Source organism: Rhinolophus sinicus, linkage group LG16 (genome assembly GCF_036562045.2).
Source record: "Rhinolophus sinicus isolate RSC01 linkage group LG16, ASM3656204v1, whole genome shotgun sequence".
Taxonomy (NCBI): Eukaryota; Metazoa; Chordata; class Mammalia; order Chiroptera; family Rhinolophidae; genus Rhinolophus; species Rhinolophus sinicus.
The window spans coordinates 20,348,677-20,366,219 of record NC_133765.1 but is presented as its reverse complement, the minus strand read 5'-3'; the positions used below and the strand labels follow the sequence as shown (position 1 = coordinate 20,366,219).

At 54.6% G+C, this 17,543-nt stretch overlaps 1 protein-coding gene and 1 long non-coding RNA gene across 7 annotated transcripts; one reads left to right on the top strand and one right to left on the bottom strand.

The window, feature by feature from the left end:
- Positions 1-2,769: 2,769 nt before the first annotated feature.
- On the bottom strand, positions 2,770-6,300 carry OSM (oncostatin M). The gene is made up of 3 exons (XM_019743019.2): positions 6,167-6,300; positions 4,458-4,591; positions 2,770-3,818 (listed from the first exon to the last, which is right to left on the bottom strand). Exons 1-3 carry the CDS (start codon positions 6,198-6,200, stop codon positions 3,273-3,275), a joined length of 714 nt encoding a protein of 237 aa, XP_019598578.1. The 5' UTR covers positions 6,201-6,300; the 3' UTR covers positions 2,770-3,272.
- On the top strand, positions 5,355-13,098 carry LOC109453381 (uncharacterized). 6 transcript variants are annotated; one of them, XR_012492650.1, is made up of 5 exons: positions 5,363-5,487; positions 6,048-6,316; positions 6,918-7,093; positions 7,298-7,909; positions 12,935-13,098. It is a non-coding gene; the product is annotated as an uncharacterized LOC109453381 (long non-coding RNA). The 6 variants fall into 6 exon arrangements; XR_012492649.1 differs by lacking the exon at positions 12,935-13,098 and having other exon boundaries at positions 7,298-7,368; positions 7,759-10,028; XR_012492648.1 differs by lacking the exon at positions 12,935-13,098 and adding an exon at positions 8,241-10,028.
- The last annotated feature ends 4,445 nt before the right edge of the window (positions 13,099-17,543 follow it).

Genomic DNA, 17,543 nt, shown 5'->3' with positions numbered 1-17,543 from the left:
ACCCACAGCTTCCCAGCAGCTCAGCTCAAGGAAAGCCCCCCACCCCCATGCTGGGGCAGGGCAGAAAAGAGGCCCCTTCTTGTTGGAAGCACCTGGATGGCACCTGTCTGGGCCAGACTGCCTGGCATGCTTCTCAGTGCTTTGACTTCCTCCAGGGCCCCTTCTGCCTTGCTCTTCACTGAGTGCATACCGGATGCAGGCACTGTGCTGTGTACTGGGACAGAGCAGAGGGAAGCAGATTTGCTCTCCCTCCTCAGTAGCTCTAGGCTAGTGAGGGAGGCGGACAGTCATGCAAACATCATACCGGTGAGGGCCCCCAATGGGGCAGTTTTGAGAGAACAAATAACCAAGTGGCTGCACCTAGACCATGGGCACTGGGGAAGAATTGTTGAGGATGCACTCACAAATATGACAGGGAACAGCATTCCAGACAAAGGGAACAGAATAGGTGGAAGCGCTGTAGGAGGAGTGAGCCCTGGGATTTCGGAAACACAAAGGTGGCCAGTGTGGCAGAAGCAGGAGTGCAAGGAGAGCCCAGTTGGGGGCAGTGGAGAGCACTTACTAGATACCTGGTAAATAGCCTGGAATTCTTGGGGCTGATGGTCAGGAAGACTGCTGGTTGGCAGACAAGGGCTGAGAGTTCTAGCCCCAGCCTACAACCCTGTGGCTAACTGGCTCTGTGACCTTGAGCAAGACGCTTCCCCTCTCTGGGCCTTTTTGTTAATTCTGATCCTTGAATGCTTGGAGCCTTTGCCCTGCGTGCCACCAACTCTTCACCTGCATCCTTCAGACTACAGAGTGGATGTCACCTCTTCCAGATGCCATCCTGACCACCCATGTTGTCTAAGTGTGGGGGCAGAATCCCAGAGAGCAGTTTCCAGGCTCTCGGCCTCACGTGGAAAGGTGCTGGCTCGGGTAGTAAATGACCATCAGCTATGATTGGTTGGCCATCAGCTGTAAGCAGTGAGCCATTGGCCACTAATATAACTGCTGTGGCTACACTAGCAGCAAATGGGGGCTAGCAAGAAGATGGTGGCTGAGCCTGCAAGAGCGGATTGCAGTGAGCAAGGCAAAGTGCCAGTTGCGGATTGCAGAGAAGTGGACAGCAGGTTGCGGATAGTGTGGCTCCTGCTTCCTGTATCTCCAACCCAGCCGCCAGTGAGACTATAGTAGTATGACTCCCCTATCTATGGCTCCGTGGGTGTTCCTTTTTGGCCTCACCATATCCTGCGTTCTTATGTGGGGAGCGGGACTAGAGACCCTGCATGACACTGAGTCTCTCCCTTTCTACTTTGCCAAGCTTGTACTGCAATCTCAGATGATCCTGTTAGTACTTTTGCTTGTGTGTTGTCTGTCTGCCCCCTCAGCTGGGAGCTCTGTGCCATCAGGGACTCATGAAATTGTCGGCCCAGTTACAGAGGCTGAAGAGCAACAGGAAGATACTCCCGTCTTGGCATCTAACTGATCCTAATTTAAAATGTGCTCACCTGCAGTAAATTTGCTCTGAGAACATGTCCAGGTGACTCAAATTCTCAGAGCCTCAGTCGCTCACCCGCCAAGTGGATCATATATATTGCAGAGAGTCCCTCATAGGGCTTTCCTCCACCTCTAATGTTATGTCCTGTGCCCGCGTTGGCCCCCAATCCCAGGAAGTGGGCGTGGCCAGGGACTCATCCAGGTCAAGTTCATCTGCTTCCGTTAGCCCTTCCTTTATAGCTGCTGCCTCAGCACATCATCCACTGGCATATAGGTCCCCCTCCTGATGTGGGTCCCTGAGCAACAGAGACAGCCCAGTTTTCTGGGGGCCAGATGGAATCCACACCCCCTTCAGGGAGCAGTTTCAATTCACAGGCTATGTCTGAGGCAGGTTCTATTATTATCTGCTTCATTTCATGCAATGCACATCAGCACACGTACCCAAGCCACACACCCACAGGGGCCACAGCAACCCAGACACTCCAGCCTGCATCCCTCCCCTCGTGCTCCCAAACCCCAGTGTCTCGAGGGAGACCCATTCAGACACAACAAATGCCTTGTCTGTGTTTGAGACGCCCCCACAGTCAGACCGGGGGATGAGACTTCCCTTCCTGGATAGGGCAAGGACCTCAGCCCACTCCTCAGGTGGTAGATACTTGTGGCCTTGCCACCTCAGGACCCCCCCACACACACTTTCAAGAGGCCAGCCTCCCCCAAATCCTCTCCCACAAGGTAACAGTGAGACACAGGGGCTTTAGAAACCAGGCAAATTTTAAATATATGTTGGCACAATATTAACATTAAATACACATCATAAATAAGCCTTATAAATAGAAAACAGACAAAAACTGATAAAAATTGATAAATTAATCATGTCCCTCCAAGGAATTGGCCCAGCCCACTTTAGGAACCCTCCAGGACAGTGGTTTCAGCATGAGAAAATTCCACCACCAGGGGGAGCAGTCAGCAGCCAGAGCCCAAGACCACGGGCCTCCTGGCGCTGGAAGGTCTGCAAAAAACTCAGTCTGCACCCTGGTCCACTTGCATTGCGTGTCCCAATATATGGAAAGAATTTGAAATCTCCCCTGTGTCACGGAGTCCCAGTAACTGGCAGGCAGAGAGGGCTTTACACGGTCCCTAACTCCCTCGATTCACAAAAAGAAAGCTGAAGTCCAGAGAGGTAAAGTGGCCTGCCTGAGGCCACACAGTGAATTAGGGGCCAAGCTGGGAGTTGAGCCCTGTTCTTTGGACACCAACCCACCCCCGCCCCCCTCCCACCCAGACAGTGCTTCTTCTAGGACACTCTGCCCCTGTCACAGCTGCTTAAAATGAGGTCACCCAGACGTCCAGGTGTCTGGCCTGGGACTGGCAATAAGGCATAGGAGGCCAGCTCAGGCCTTGACCACCCCCTCGGAACCATGCCGCCATGGAAAGGAGGAAGTCTGGGGGCAACAGCTCTGCAAGTCATGGGAGGGAAGGGCCGGCAGGCCTCCGGGGAGCAGAGCAGGGGGGGCGGTCAGTCTCACCATGAGTCAGCCTGTGTCATCAGACCCCTGAATCAATGGAAAGTTGGCCCCGCGTGGCCTGACCCAGCCACCCCACTGGGTCTGGGGAACTCAGGGCTGGGGGGAACAATGGCCTGATCCAATCCCCCCAGCCTAGGAGAAGGTAGAGGAGCCAGCCCGGCCCTCACCCCTTAAAGTGCACTTCTGAGAGGTGGGGAAGTCAAGGGAGCAGGCTTAAAAGGCACAGGGGAGGCTGCGTCATCCTAAGCGCCACTGGGGCGCCCCCTAAGGCTACTGGGACAGCTGCCCCCTTGGCATGAGTCTCTTGCCCCTCATGGAGGGTTGCATCCTGTGAGCCCCCTTCCGCAGGGCCCGGTGGGGGCTGTGTCTCCGGCTCCGGCTCCGGCTGGGACTCTCCCTCCACTTGTGGAAGACCCGTCCTACTGAGTGCATGAAGCGGTGGTAGCCACGCAAGAACTGGCAGCCCTGTAACTTGCTTTGAAAGGTGTCTGACGCAGGGGGAGGTGGCGGCGAGTCTTCTGTGCCTGCCTGAGTGGGTTCAGCTGTCTCTGAGGAGCCTGGAAGCAGCTGGGCCAGGCAGTAAATGTTGTTCCTGATCCCATATATATACCTCTTCACTGTCCCAAAGTCCTGGACTTTAGGAAGGTTCTGCTGTAAAATGGTCAGTCTGTGTAGGACGTGGCCCAGCTTGGCGTTGAGGGTCTGCAGGAAGCCCCTCCTGCTGAGCTCATGCAGGGCATTCTCTCTGGGAAAGACCCCGGGGCGCTCTTGGCAGTGTTCTTTCAGTCCAGGCACGTCCAGGCCTTGGATGTGCATCTGGGGTGGGGGTGAGGGGTGGGAAGGAGAATCAAGCAGTGAGTGCTGGAGCCCCCACCACACACACACACACACACAGCCACGTTTGCTCTGTTCAGCCTTAAAACGCTCGACCTCATCCACCCCTATACAATCCTCCCATTGTACAGATCTGGAAACTGAGGCCCAGGAGGGGAAAGGATCCTCCCCTCACACACCGTCACTGCAGGCTGGGTCAGAGGGATGCAGAGGGACTAGTGGAGGTGACCACACAGGCGGAGAGTGTGGTGTGGGGAGTGTCAGTGGGAAGGTGACCATGAGCTTCAGGAGAGCAGGACTCACTTTTGCTCACTGCGGCATCTCTGGGGCCCAGAACACGGCACATGTTAGGTGCGCAATAAGCATGCTGGACAGAGAAATGACGCAATGGGGTTTGGGTTCACCCTTCAGGCCCACTGAGCTTGGGAAGCTGTATTGTGTCAGGGTTGGGCCTGGGATACTCGATGTGGGCCTGGGATAACACGGGGACTCAGTTTCCCCATCCCAACCCCCATGTTGAGTGGCAGTTAGGCAGGTGTGGGTTAACCCTCTCTGGAGTTTACTCCTGCCCTAACCCCCAAGTTCCCTGAGACTCAGATGCCACCAGGGCCGGGTACTCACATAGGGGTCCAGCAGCCTGCTACTGTCCTTCATGAAGTCCACCTGATGCTGGAGCTGCCTGAGGAGCTCCTGGTCATCACCTGAGCAGCTGCCCGTGACCACTGGTTTCAGGAACAGGAGTCTGAGGACCAGACCTGGGGCACAGAAAGGGGGTGTCACCTGACGTGGGAAGGAAACCACAGTGGGAGGTTTTCAGAGGCGAGGTCAGTAGAGAGGGCCTCGGAGGGGTGCCTCCCGTCATCCCAGGCTTTGTGCTGCGGAGGGTGGGACTGGGCACCGCATATGCCAGGAGCACCTGCTCGGGCCACAGCCATCTGTCCAGGGAGTTATTGCCTAGCACCGGAAACAATGGCTGTGATTCACCAAGTAGGCCTTTGAGGGGAGGTTGGGGGGCCTGGCTGGGGCTCCTATGCCTGCCTATCCTGCCCACCTCATGAGCTGACATGGGGTGGCCCAGGTCGGGCTGCTGTCTGTAAGAACTCTGGGCTAAAGGATAGCTACTGCCACAGAACCCTGGGCTTCCTGTGACAGTCCCTGGCCCTCCATGCATGTGGGCTTGAGAGAGCTGCAGGGTGGGCAGCCTGATGCCCTGAACTGTCTGAGGAACCATCCAAATGTTCTGTCTGGGAAGGAGGTGCGAGAGTACTCAGTCCATGCCCCCATTTTACTGACAGGAAAACCAAGGCACTGAAAAAGACTTGCCCAGGTCATGCAAGGCCAGCCTGTCCCCCGACCTTGAGCCTCCCTCCTCTCACCACTTCTGTCAGGCCCAGGGATGCTGTGAGCCTGTCAGAATGTTCCAGGGGCTGGGCACAGTTACCGCTCTCCTGCCTCCCCCCGCTCCGCCCCCACCCCCCACCAGCAGCCACGTGGTCGGAAGGGGCCTGTGGTGCAATGGCCCGGAAGGCAGTGACACCATGTTCCCTTCCTAAGAACCGTTCGGGCCCTTGGGGAAGACGCTGCCGGGGAGGGCAGAGGGGCTGGGTGCCCAGGAACAGCAACAACAGGGCACCCCTCGCCACCTCCTCAGGTATCTGCTGCCCATGTGAGTGTGCATGTGGGACCAGGGTGTCTGCCTGCTGTGTGTCCAGGTCTGTGTGAGGCTTGAGGAAGCAGTTGTGCCCCATCCACCATGGGGACTCCAGGCTGCATGTGGGGGTTCCCAAGTAGATGAGATTGAGGGCTCTGAATGATGTCACGTGGCTCTGTGTGTGTGTCACCCTGTGGGTGTGGCTATGTGTGCTGTGTGATTGTGTGGGCTCTAGGGCCCCCAGGCCTGGCTAACTGTGTCTATTCATCCCCGACCCTGCGAATTGAGGTGAGAAGGAGACCCCTCCAGACATTACACCATTTTTCTGCTCAGTTTCTGCAGCTTCCTTCTCTGAGCAGCACAACTCCCACCTCCATCCCGCTTCCCCAGCTTCTCCCCTAATCCGTCCCCTTCCCTTACTCCCTGGCTCCCAGAGTTGCCTCTACATCACCTACCCCTGGAAGCCCTCCGGGGATACCCCCTCCTCTACCCAGTGAAGATGCTGTGTTCTCAGTGAGCCCCTTGCTTTGCCTGACACCCTGGCTCTCTTTCCATCTCAGCATCCTTCTGCCCAGTGCCCAACCTTCCCAGCTCCCAGAGGACAGAGGGTACCCGTGCTCCCCACTGGCACCTGTCGGCAGAGCAAGTGGGTGCTAGTGGGGAGGAAGGAAATACTTACTGAGCAGTACCCTCCGAGGAAGCTGTGCCCGCATGCTGGGTGTCCAAGCTCCAGCCCTTGCCCACTGGGGATGACACCTCCAGGCTGGGTGCCCTGCGGGCTGACAGCCACTTTATTGCCTGCCGGAGCGATTGGCCAACACCTCGTGAGGTGGGTGGGGAGGGGGAGGGGGAAGGGCAGGCCTTCTGGGAACATGACCCCAAAAACCAAAGTTTCCACGGGCGGCCAATGGGTGCTGGGTACGGTGGCATGCCTGCTCCTCCTCCTGTTTTCTTCGAATTCGTTCTTCGAGGTCACCCCCACGCCCAAGGATGATGCAAACGACAGCCTCAGCCTTCCTGCAGTGAACAGGGAGCAAGGAGGTCCATGCCATCTGCAGGGCGCTGTGCCCGGAATAGAGAGAAGAGTCTGCCAGCCAGGCCCCTTGATGGCCCGCAGGTCACTCTCAGCCCAGGAGCCATCAGCCTCCCAGGCCACTGTGGTTTGGGGCTGAGGGGAGTAAGACATCTTCCTTCTTGAGTGCCCTTCGCGCCCTCCTGCTGGGGCTGTTGGGACATCTGTGAGCGGAAACCACCGGGCTCTGGGCACAGAGCCAGACCCAGGCTGGCAGCCCCGAGATTGTGGTTCTGGCCTCAGGACCTGCATCCCCCAGTGGGGCTCCAGGCTGTCTCCTTCCCCCACCAGGCACCTTCCACACAACCAGCCTTCCCCATCCTAGGCCCATTGCCACAGCCAGTCCCTTTCTCTACAGACAGGGTTCTTGGAGCAAGAAAAACAGATTAGGGTTCAAGCCCACTGCCAAGCTGTGTGACCTGAGGCAAATTGCTTAATCGCTCTGGGTCTTCGAGGCCCTACCTGTGAAATGAAAATGAGAAAAGTGTTGCCTGGCCCACTTCACATGGCTGTTGCCAGTCATGGACATAAAAGGCAAGTTCTTTGAAGGAGAAAGGAAAGATACGAAAGTCTAATTCCAAGTACTAGCTGTTGGGGGTGTGAGATGGGGAGTGGAGGAGATGGGGAAGCTGTGAGCTCAGAGGGGAAGCCGGGGAGGGGAGTCACCGTGGTGACGGTTGGGGACCAGGTTTCACTTTCAAAGATAGTGATCATGGGTTGGCCCTCTGTGTCTCACAGACCTCTGAACATCAGAATGAACAGGCCCTGGAGACCACGCCTCCTTCATCCACCAGCTACTTCACAGTGGGGTAAACTGAGGCCTAAGCGAGGGCAGACCAAGAGGCGGAGGGGCTGGCCCAGGCCTCCAGGCCAGGCCTGGTGGCCCCAGCACACCTACCAACCCTGAGAGAGGGTCATTGGTCTGCACCCTCAGGAGCCTGGCAGGGAGGAGGGTGTCAGAAGGCTGGCGAGCCAGGGTGAGGGGCTGCCAGGGAGACCTGAGCTATTCCAGCTGGGGAGAGAATTGGGCCTGTGAAGCCTGGACTAGGAAAGCCAAGGTGGTCAGGGCCAGATGCCCTCCTGTCTGTCCCCCCCTCCGGGACCCATCATGACCACTAAGGCTGTTCCCTCTCTAGATATTCCCGTCATCAATCATTTATTCATTCAATAAATTTTCATTTGCCCCTACTCTATGCCAGCCACTCCCAGGTGCTGAGGATCAGCCGTGGGCAAAGCCAGACGCACGCCCATGCCCAGGGCGCTGCTCCTCATCCTCTACCCACTTCCCAGCACCCAAGCACGGGGCTCACTACACCACGCCCAATCACCCCACCGTCGCCACCCCCAAAGGTCAGTTCTGGATTCTCCTCCTGAGCATGTCGCTTCCGCTAAATTCCTCATCTCTGTGCCCACCCCCGCAAGGCCGCTTCCTGTGCCCATGCCTTCTGCATTTCACATCCCTGATCTCATCTAGCAACAGCCCTGGGAGGGGGAATGGCTGGGCAAGGAGGCATCCGCTCCCTTTCATAAGGAAACTGAAATTCAGAGAAGCTCAGGGCCTGGTTCCAGGCGGGAGAATCAGGTCCGGCCGGAGAGCTTCTTGCCCCTCTCGGCGACTGCGGACCGACCTCCACACTCGGGGGACAGCCATGTGCTTTGCCTTGTTCTCCCCTGCCCATAGTCCAGGGAGGCCAATTGTCTCCTTGGTTGGAAGAAGCCTCTGAGGCCCAGAGACATGAAGCTGCTTTGCCTGCGGTCACCCTGCGTGGGGTCAGGAAGAGCAGCGGGGCACTCAAACCAGGGCTGTTGAAACGGAAAGACCATGTTCTGAGCACATGGCTCATTGAGGTGCCCGAGCAGGTCCCGGGGACAAGGGCGAAGATACTGGTTTGCTCGAGTGGCCGTGCCAAAATACCAGACTGGGTGGCTTACATAAAAGAAACGTATTTTCTCACAGTCCTGGAGCTAGAAGTCTGAGATCGAGGTGTCAGCAGGGTCGATTTCACCCTGAGGCCCGTCTCCTTGGTTTGCAGACGGAGTCTTCTCATTGTCTCCTCACATGGCCCTCCCTTGGTCTGCGTGTGTCTGTGCCCTAATCTCTTTTTATAAAGATGCCAGTCATATTGGATTAGGGCCCACCTGTATGAGCTCATTTTACCTTAATCACCTCTGTAAAGGCCCCATCTCCAAATACATTCTGGGGTAGTGGACGTTTGTACTTTCACCAGTGTGTGAATTAGAGGAACGCCATTCGGCCCATAACAGCTTACAAGAAGAGGGTGTGGTTGGAGGGCTGCAGGAAATGTGGACACTGGAGAAGACTCCCGAGCTAGGGGGGAGGGGCCAGTGATGGGCAGGAGGACAGGGAATGGCCCCAAGGTGAGGAGGCCTGGCTGCCCATTCGATCAAAGCGTGAAGCGAAGATGCGTCAGCGTTTCTGGTGAGGTCAGCACCCAGTGACGTCCCTCTCGCCAGCAGGAAAAGCTTGCAACACAGCCCAGCCAGCATAAATAGGCTCCCCAACCACAGGGCCCGGGCTGTCCCCTCTTCCTGGGGCCACGTCAGCCAGTTCCGCGTGATTTGGAGGGGAAGAGAGGATCGGCTTGGTTCCTCAGAACTGCTTCTTCCTCACTTTCCTGCCCACCCTCTGGCTACAGGGACTTTAAATGCAAGGACAGAACCTGGGGTGGTCTGGGGGACAGGTCAAAATTGCAGGCCGCTCCTCTGGTCCATGGGGTGGAAAGACAGTGGCCCCTAACCTGCTGGGTGAAAGGAGGAAACCAATCTGCTTGTGAGCCCAGTGTTCTTGGCCCAGTCACATCCCCTTTCTGAGCCTGTTTCCCCTCTGTAGACCACAGTAGTACAACTTAACAATCAAGAGACAAACAACCCAATTCAAAAATGGGCAAAGGATGTGAATAGACATTTCTCCAAAACTGAGAGACAAGTGGCCAATAAGTACATGAAAAGATGCTCAACAGCTTTAGCCAAAAGGGAAATGCAAATCAAAACCACAATGAGATACCACTTCACACCCACTAGGATGGCTGTCATCAAAGACAGACAATAACATGGAGAGAATATGGAGAAATCTGAGCCCTAGTAAACTGTTGGTGGGAAATACAAAGGTGCAGCCACTTTAGAAGATAGTCTGGCAGCTCCTCACATGGTTAAACATAGAAATATCAGTCACCCAACTGTCCCACACCTACATACATACCCAAGAGAACTGAAAATGTATGTTTACACAAAAATTTGCACACAAATGTTCGTAAAAGCGTTTATTCATAATAGCCAAAAAGTGGAAGCAACCCAAATCTCCAACAGAAAATGGATTAAAAAAAAACTCTGGTCTTTAGCACTTCTGGAAGGAACCCAGCCCTTCATATACCTTGATTTTAGCCTAGTAAATGTTATTTTGAATTTCTGGCCTCTAGAAGTACAAGATAAACGTTTTGCCTTAAGTCACACACACAGAAAAAAAAAAAAAAAAAAAAGGTCTATCCATACAAGAGAATATTATTCAGCCATGAAAAGGAATGAAGTACTGATGCATTCTACAGTAGGGGTGAACTTCAAAAATGTTAAGTGAAAGTAGCCAGTCACAGGGGCGGCCAGATGGCTCAGCTGGTTAGAGCGCGAGGTCTTTGCAGGTTCAATTCTTGCATGGGATGGTGGGCTGTGCCACCTGCCACTAGATTGGAAATGGCGACTGAACTTGGAGCTGAGCTGCACCCTCCACAACTAGATTGAAGGACAACAACTTGACTTGGAGCTGATGGGCCCTGGAGAAACAAGGTGTTCCCCAACATTCCCCAATTAAAAAAAAAAAAAAAAAGTAGCCAGTCACAAAAGACCACATATTTTATGATTCCCTTTATATGAAATGTCCAGAATAGTAAATCTATAGAGACAGAAAGTGGATTAGTGGTTGCCAGGGTCTGGGGGTCTTGGGATGGGGAGTGATAGCTGATGGGTGCAGGGTTCCTTTTGCAGTGATAAAATGTTTTGGAATTAAGCTGTGGTGATGGTAGTCCATTCTTGTGAATACACTAAAAACCACTGACTGTACACTTTAAAATGATGCATATGATGGGAATTGTACCTTGATTTTTAAAAATGCAGTGGCAAATGCTGCCTTCCAGGATGATTAGCATAATTCAGTGAGATCGTGCCCAAAAGTGCGTGTCCCTTAGCAGGTGCTTAGTAAACTCTTACCCACCAGCCACTGGGGCAGATGAAGTTTGTTTATGTCACAGGGTGGCTTTAGTGATGGTTGGGAAAGACATCATTACATAAGCCCAGGGTGAGCAAGACTCTACCCATCAGGTCAGCAAGGTCACCATGGACTGGGGGATCTTTGGCTGGAGACCTGCTACACAGTTCTTCTGGGACCTGGTGTGTCCCAGGTGTGGAAAGCCACGTCCCACCTCAAATTGGATAACTGATCCACCTTCCAAGAAGACCTGAACTTCTATTCAGAGAAATGCTGCAGGGAGGGAGGGAGGGAGAGAGAGAGAGAGAGAGAGAGAGAGAGAGAGAGAGAGAGAGAGAGAACTCACTTCTGTGCAGGAACCTATTACTATCTGCCTCACCCTAGACTGGGCCCCTCTGCCAGGAATCCCCAAGTCAAGAAGGCAGGTGGCAGCCAATGAGTCTCCTCTGTGGTAGAATGACCAGAAGACGAGGGGCTGCCCTGCTGTCTGCTCTCTGACTGGCCTGGAATCCCACCTCCTCACCACCATCTGGCCACCCTCCCTGAGCCCTGGGGCCTCTCTGTGAGGTGAGGGGAGAGGTGAGATGACCACAGAGCCTACAGAGGGCCCATAACCCCAGAAGCCCCACGGAGTCCCTTAGCAGCTCTAAGCACTGAGAAGTCACGGTAAATAAAATAACCCCAAGCATTCACCAAGGATCAGGAAGTCCAATGAGTCCTGACTTTTGTCGTGATGGCAACATACAATGCCAATTTTGAAACATCACATTCTTGCCAAAAATGTTTTGGGGTCCAGGCACGTACCCAGTGGTGATAACTGGCACCTTTCTGGAGCCTTCTGTGCGCTGGGCCCAGTTCTGAGCGTTTCACATGGGTGAGCTCCTTGAATCCTTGCAACCACCTTATGAGGCAGAAAGCGTTGTCTCCATCCTACAGATGGGGAAACTGAGGCCTGAGAGGTGGGGTACTTGGTGGAAGGTCACACAGCTGGGAGGGAGCACAGGCTCAACCAACATGAAAACAACAGGCTCTCAAAGTGAGGAGATGGGAGATACACTCCCTTAGGAGGCAGCTGCCAGAGACAAGGAGGAGGGCCTGGCAGTATTTCTGTAGGTCTGGAAAGATAACATTTTCTTTGAATGCAGAATGCAGAGAAAAAGCTGCTACATCTAGGAGATAACTGCATGAGGCCACATGCAAACAGGACCCCATAGGACCAGAGAGGAAGGCAAGGAGGGAGGAGGAAACAGAGCCACTTGCAAAATAGCTTTGCTGCCATTTTAGCGATCTGGCGGGTCTTGTACAACACAGCCCGCTCCCCTGCTCCCCTCGCTTCCCATTGCCCTTCAGGGAAGGCCAGTCATTACCATAGCCACCAGGCCCTATTCATCTACCCACCTCACTCACACCTCTGTAGCCTGCCACCTTCCTGACCCTCCTCAGGTCCTCAGGGGAGCCAAATGCTCAGCACAGGGCCTTTGCACGTGCTGTCCTCACTTCCTGAACACGCCACCTACTCAACTGCCACCTGGACATCAAGGTCCAGTCCAAGCTTCACCTCTTCAGGGAAGGCCTCCCTAACCTTTCTCCCCCCGGGCTTGGCCCTGCCCCTGCTTCCGTGACCCCCCCCAGAGTTCCATGCACCCCTCTTTGTAGCACTCTTCAGTGTTGTAAACTTTTACAACTGTGGGGTTGTCGCCTTAGCCAGACTGTAAATTTCGAGGGTGTCCACTGTGCGGTGACTCCCCATGGCCCCTCTCCAGAACACAGCACCGGCCCCAAATGTAATAGGTGCTCAATAAATCCTTAATGAATAGATGAATGCATGGGTGTATAGATGTGGCCATCTGTAGAAGGTCTTCTGTGGTCTCTAGGGTGCAGGATCCAGACATGTCCCCGTCCCACATCTAGTGCCCCTGCAGCCAGGCCTCTAAAAGCGCAGGTCCACCTCACTGCCAGGCAGGAGCAGGTTCTCTCGGAGTCTTTGGCATGCCCTCTCCTGGTCGCCTCTCCCCAAGGAAATCAGAATCATGTCACTCACAATACACCGAAGCACATGATCCCTTTTTGGGGAAGCCTCAATGTCAAAGATGCTGACTTTTTCCTTTATGATAATTTTTCTAAAGCAAATTCAAAATCTATTCTTTCACTCTGTGCAGATGTCAACACTTTCCTGGAAAACGAACTGAAAAAGAAAAAGGCAAGGCATTCCTCCTGCTTCCTTTAAAGAACTCACTTCACAACAAATTCCACATAAGCGGCACCTAACAGCCTCATAGAGAGGGACCAATCTTCACATGAAGAGACAATTCTATATTTTGAAAACCAGACAAATCATGGTGGCTTTTTAGTGCTTCATTCAGCTTATATTTAAGTACATGCCAGGCACCAGTATTGGTATAGGAGATAAAATGCCTGGCAAGAAAGACAAGGCTTATGGGTGAAATTATTATAAATGCCTTTTTATATCTGAGTTCTGAATGGTGAATAAACACACACACACCAAGATTCAGCCTGGAAGGGGCCTGGAAGACCCATTGGTCAGGCTGCCTATTTCTGGCCACAGGAGAGGATCCCACCCAGCCCGGGCCTTGGTGGTATTCCTGGGTCTAACAATACACCTGCATCCTGAATCCTTCCCAGGACTAATGTCAGACCCAGGAGACGTGCCTCCCTCTTGTGGGTGGGGTTTCTGAGCCAGGATGTCCCTGACCTTACACTGTGGAAAGCCATCTTCCTCAACCCCATAGAGTGGGGGTGGGGTCCTGCCAAGCAGGTGAGAATGTGGCCAGCACGCTCAGGGAGGCTGAGCGATTTCTCTGAGCCCCTGGTCCCTGCTTGAAGCCCAGACCAACCACACAGTGTGTCCCAGCTACACAGGACACGATGGCGGTCTCTTTTCTGCTGGTTGACTGGTTTCCTGGCACTTGCAGGGGGGAGTCCTTAGTCTAGCCACAAGCATGAGGATGGGGGCAGGAGGGGTGGAAGACATGGAGGGAGGAAGTGGGATGGGCGCGGAGCATTCTCTTGGTGCCAGCTGCACCAGCACAGTAAGTGAAGCAAAAGCTCAGAAACTTTGCTCAACAGAGACAGCAACTGGAGACAGATGGGGGAACTGGCCAGCGTCCCCGTGGGGCTGTCTACAAATGACAGCCCTGGTCCCAAGGGGAAGCCCAGGACACAGAGGTGGGACTCACTTGCAGGGATACTGACTAGACCTGGGGCAGGTGCCAGGAAGACCTGCCTTCTTCTCACTCTTGTTCTTGGGGAGACATCAAGGAAACTCTGGGCGTTTATCTTGATCTTAAACAGAAAAGAAACAAATCCTGCAGCTCCAAGGGGAGAAAAGGCCATCAAAGCTTGCTCTGTCCAAGGGCCTGTGGGTGGCCATTCATGGGGTAAGGGGTCCAGGACACCCTGTCCACAGATCAGGTACATAAGGTAGAGAAGAAGACAACATGGCAGTAAACAAAAACGCTGTCCACCCCCACAGTCAAGAAGGCAGATCTTAATACCCAAAAGGTAAGAGTAAGTCAAATGTCCATCAACAGGTAATGGTTTAAAAATGTGGTATGTTCACACAAGGGAATATTACTCGGCCATAAAAAAGAATGAAGTGCTGACGTATGATACCACCCAGATGCACCTTAAAAACATTATGCTGAGTGTAAGAGGCTAGAAGCCAAGTCACATATTATACAAGTCCATTTATGTGAAATGTCATGGACAGGGAAATCCAGAGAGACAGAATGCAGACTGGTTGCCAGGGGCAGAGGGGAGGGGGAATGGGGCATGACAGCAAACGGGTACGGGGTTTCCTTTTGAGGTGATGCACATGTATTGGAACTAGATAGAAGTGAAGGTTGTACAATTTTGTGAATGTGCTAAATGCCACTGAGTTATTCACTTTAAAGTGGTTAATTTCATATTGTGTGAATTACACATCAATTGAAAACCTTTGTTTAAAACAAGGCTGAGCTTAAGAACACAGCAACCTCAGGAAAACCAAGGGGCTAGAAAGCAGACAGTTGGCTGCACAGGGGCAGGAGCGTCAGAGCGCCTCCCACAGCCTCTCCTGTGTTACTGCCTGGTTCGCACCTGTGCAAGGCCTCGTTTGTCCACTTAGAAAAGACTCACCTCAACTGAAAGGCCAGGGCATGCAGCTTCCGGGAGGGGAGGTTTCCGGCTTTGGGAGAGAACAAGTCTAGGGTGAGGCACCGAATGGCAGGGCAGCCAGGAGAGCTGGTGCAGGCTGGAAGGTCTCAAAGCCAGACTTCCTGAGGAGGGAGCTGCCGAAGGCTGAAGACCAGGGAATGACAGGACACGCTAGGGTTGTGCTGGGGAAAATGTGCTTGTGCAGCCAGATGAGGGGGAGACCAAGGCAGGGAGACCAGCAGGAAGTCTGAGGCAGCAACACAGGTGGACAACCATGGGCTGAATCAGGGACCTTGGAAGTGTGGGTGTCACGGTGGAGGGCCCAGGCCAAGGGGCTTGTGCAGTGGGGCAGAAAGCAGGGCCAGGCTTGCTCTGGGAAGCAGACAGAGATGGAGTGGGAGGTGAGGTAGGGGGGAGACCAGGGAGGATGAGGCTGAGGCAGCCGGGGGCGAGGGCAGCACGTGGATGGCGGTGGGGGGACACACACAGAACAGCCCTCCACTCCCCTGGTGACTACAGGGAGCTGGGCCTTCAGAGATCAGGGAGAGGCAGGAGGGCCTGAGGGGATATGGGTCCAGGGAAGGAAAGTGAACAAGCGGGTACATATGGGTACATGTGTGAACAGGAAAACACAAAAGATGCACATGTGTGTACACACGGACATAAAACAGTCCCCTAGCTGCAGTCAAAAACAGACACACAGAAACACGAAGTACATAGGCTCACATGTGCACACACAGGCATAGATGCACCCTCCAGCAACACAGGACACGTGCAGAGAGGGAGCCAAGCACACAGCTGACACTCATACATAACGGGATGCATGTACAGCCACAGACACACAGACCTCCAACCGAGATACAAGTACACACCCGGATACACGGATACAGACATGTAAATGGACACACACACTTTCCGCCGAAAGACTCATTTGTACAGCTGCACATGGCCAGCACTGACTGCAAATATAGCCCTGCAAATACATACCCATGTAGCACACGGACACCCAAGCGGCTCACCCATCCACTTGGAGCCATGGCCAACCCCCTGGGAAGGAAGCTCTGGGCAGCCCCATATGAGGCAGCCTTGGCTCAGCAACCCCAGCACTAGGGTCCGCCTGGGAAAGTGAGACACAAACCGCGGCCATTGCCCAATACATCCATCCGGCCTGGCCCAGGGTCAGGGAGGAGCCAGGGCCAGGCCTCGCGTGCCTGCCCACGCACTCGTTGCCAGCGGCAGCAGACACCAGCCACCAACGCAGACAGCTGGGATTGCAAGGGATCTTGCAAAATCATTCCATCCCTCAGGGTTCAGCTAAAGTGTCCCTTCCCCCAGGGAACCTTCCCAGGCTCCTGTGGGCACGGTGAACCTTCTTTTTGAATTCCAATACTGCCATGCCCAGCTGTGTGACCTTGAGCAAGTCACTTGAGCTCTCTGTGCTTCATTTCCCCGTGTAAACGGGGATAAAGAGCGTGTGTTGAATACATAAATTAACGGGGCACCCCTCCCCCTCTCCCACATAGCGATGGGGGAAGCAGCTTCCCCATGCTCAAGTCAGCTGGCCACAGACTAGGCTCCCCCTCCTGGCTCCTGCCTAGTCCCTTCCCACCCAGTGGGATCCTGGGGCCTGGTGGAACATCGAGAAGGTGTGTCGTTTATTCTTCTCTCTACATAGGACCAAGAAGCCAGCTTTGGAACAATCAGCCAGCATGGCCCTGCCTGGCACAGGGATGGGGGTGATGACTTTAAACCCTGAATTTCTGCTTTAATGTCTTCAAGGGGGACTTAAGAGGTCACTTCCTCTGTATGGGCATGAGGTTTCCTCATCTCCCGTCCCCACCCACCCGAGTCCGCCACCCAGGTCCACATCCTCCCGGCAGATGGTGGACACCAGGCCGGCGGTCTTAGGGCCGAGAGCACCTTCCCAGGCCCTGAGGAGCCGTGGGCAGGGCCCTCCCAGGCCCAGGCTGCCGGCTTTATGAGAACGAGCTCTCAGGTCTGGAGCCTGGACCCTCACACTCAGGAGGGGCTATGCTGATGTGGACAGGTGAACTGGGGCTCCCAGGGCTGGGACGACAAGGACACAGGCTACACGCCGGGGACTCCCCCAACCCTGCTTCTGAGGGACCCAAGCTGAGCCCAGCTCCAGGCCTGAGCTGACAGGCTGCCTTCATTCGCCCTAGGACCCTCCGGGGGCCTGGGGTGGGTGGGTGAGGTGGTTCCGCAAGTCCCCACCTCAGCCTGGAACAGCTCAAGGCCTGTCTGCTGATGGCATGCAGAGAGCTTCAAGCGCAGGTGAGGCCCAGGGTCACAGCCCTAGAAGGCACCCCTTCTTAGCTGAGTGTCCCCAGGCACCTCCCAAACCCAATTCCCCTGACTCTAGTGGGTCTCAGTCTCCCTGGCGCTGCCAAAGCACGTGTCCCTTTTTGTAACCCACTGAAGGCCGAGAGCTGGCCCAGTGACCCCCATGGATACTCTGGGAGCTAAAACCCCTCCACACAGACACACTCACGTGGCAGACACACAAGGGAACACTGACCTCTAGGCCTGGGTCCCAGTGAGACCAGCCCACTAGGCATTCCTGTGGCCCCCTTCCCCAGACCGGTCCCATGG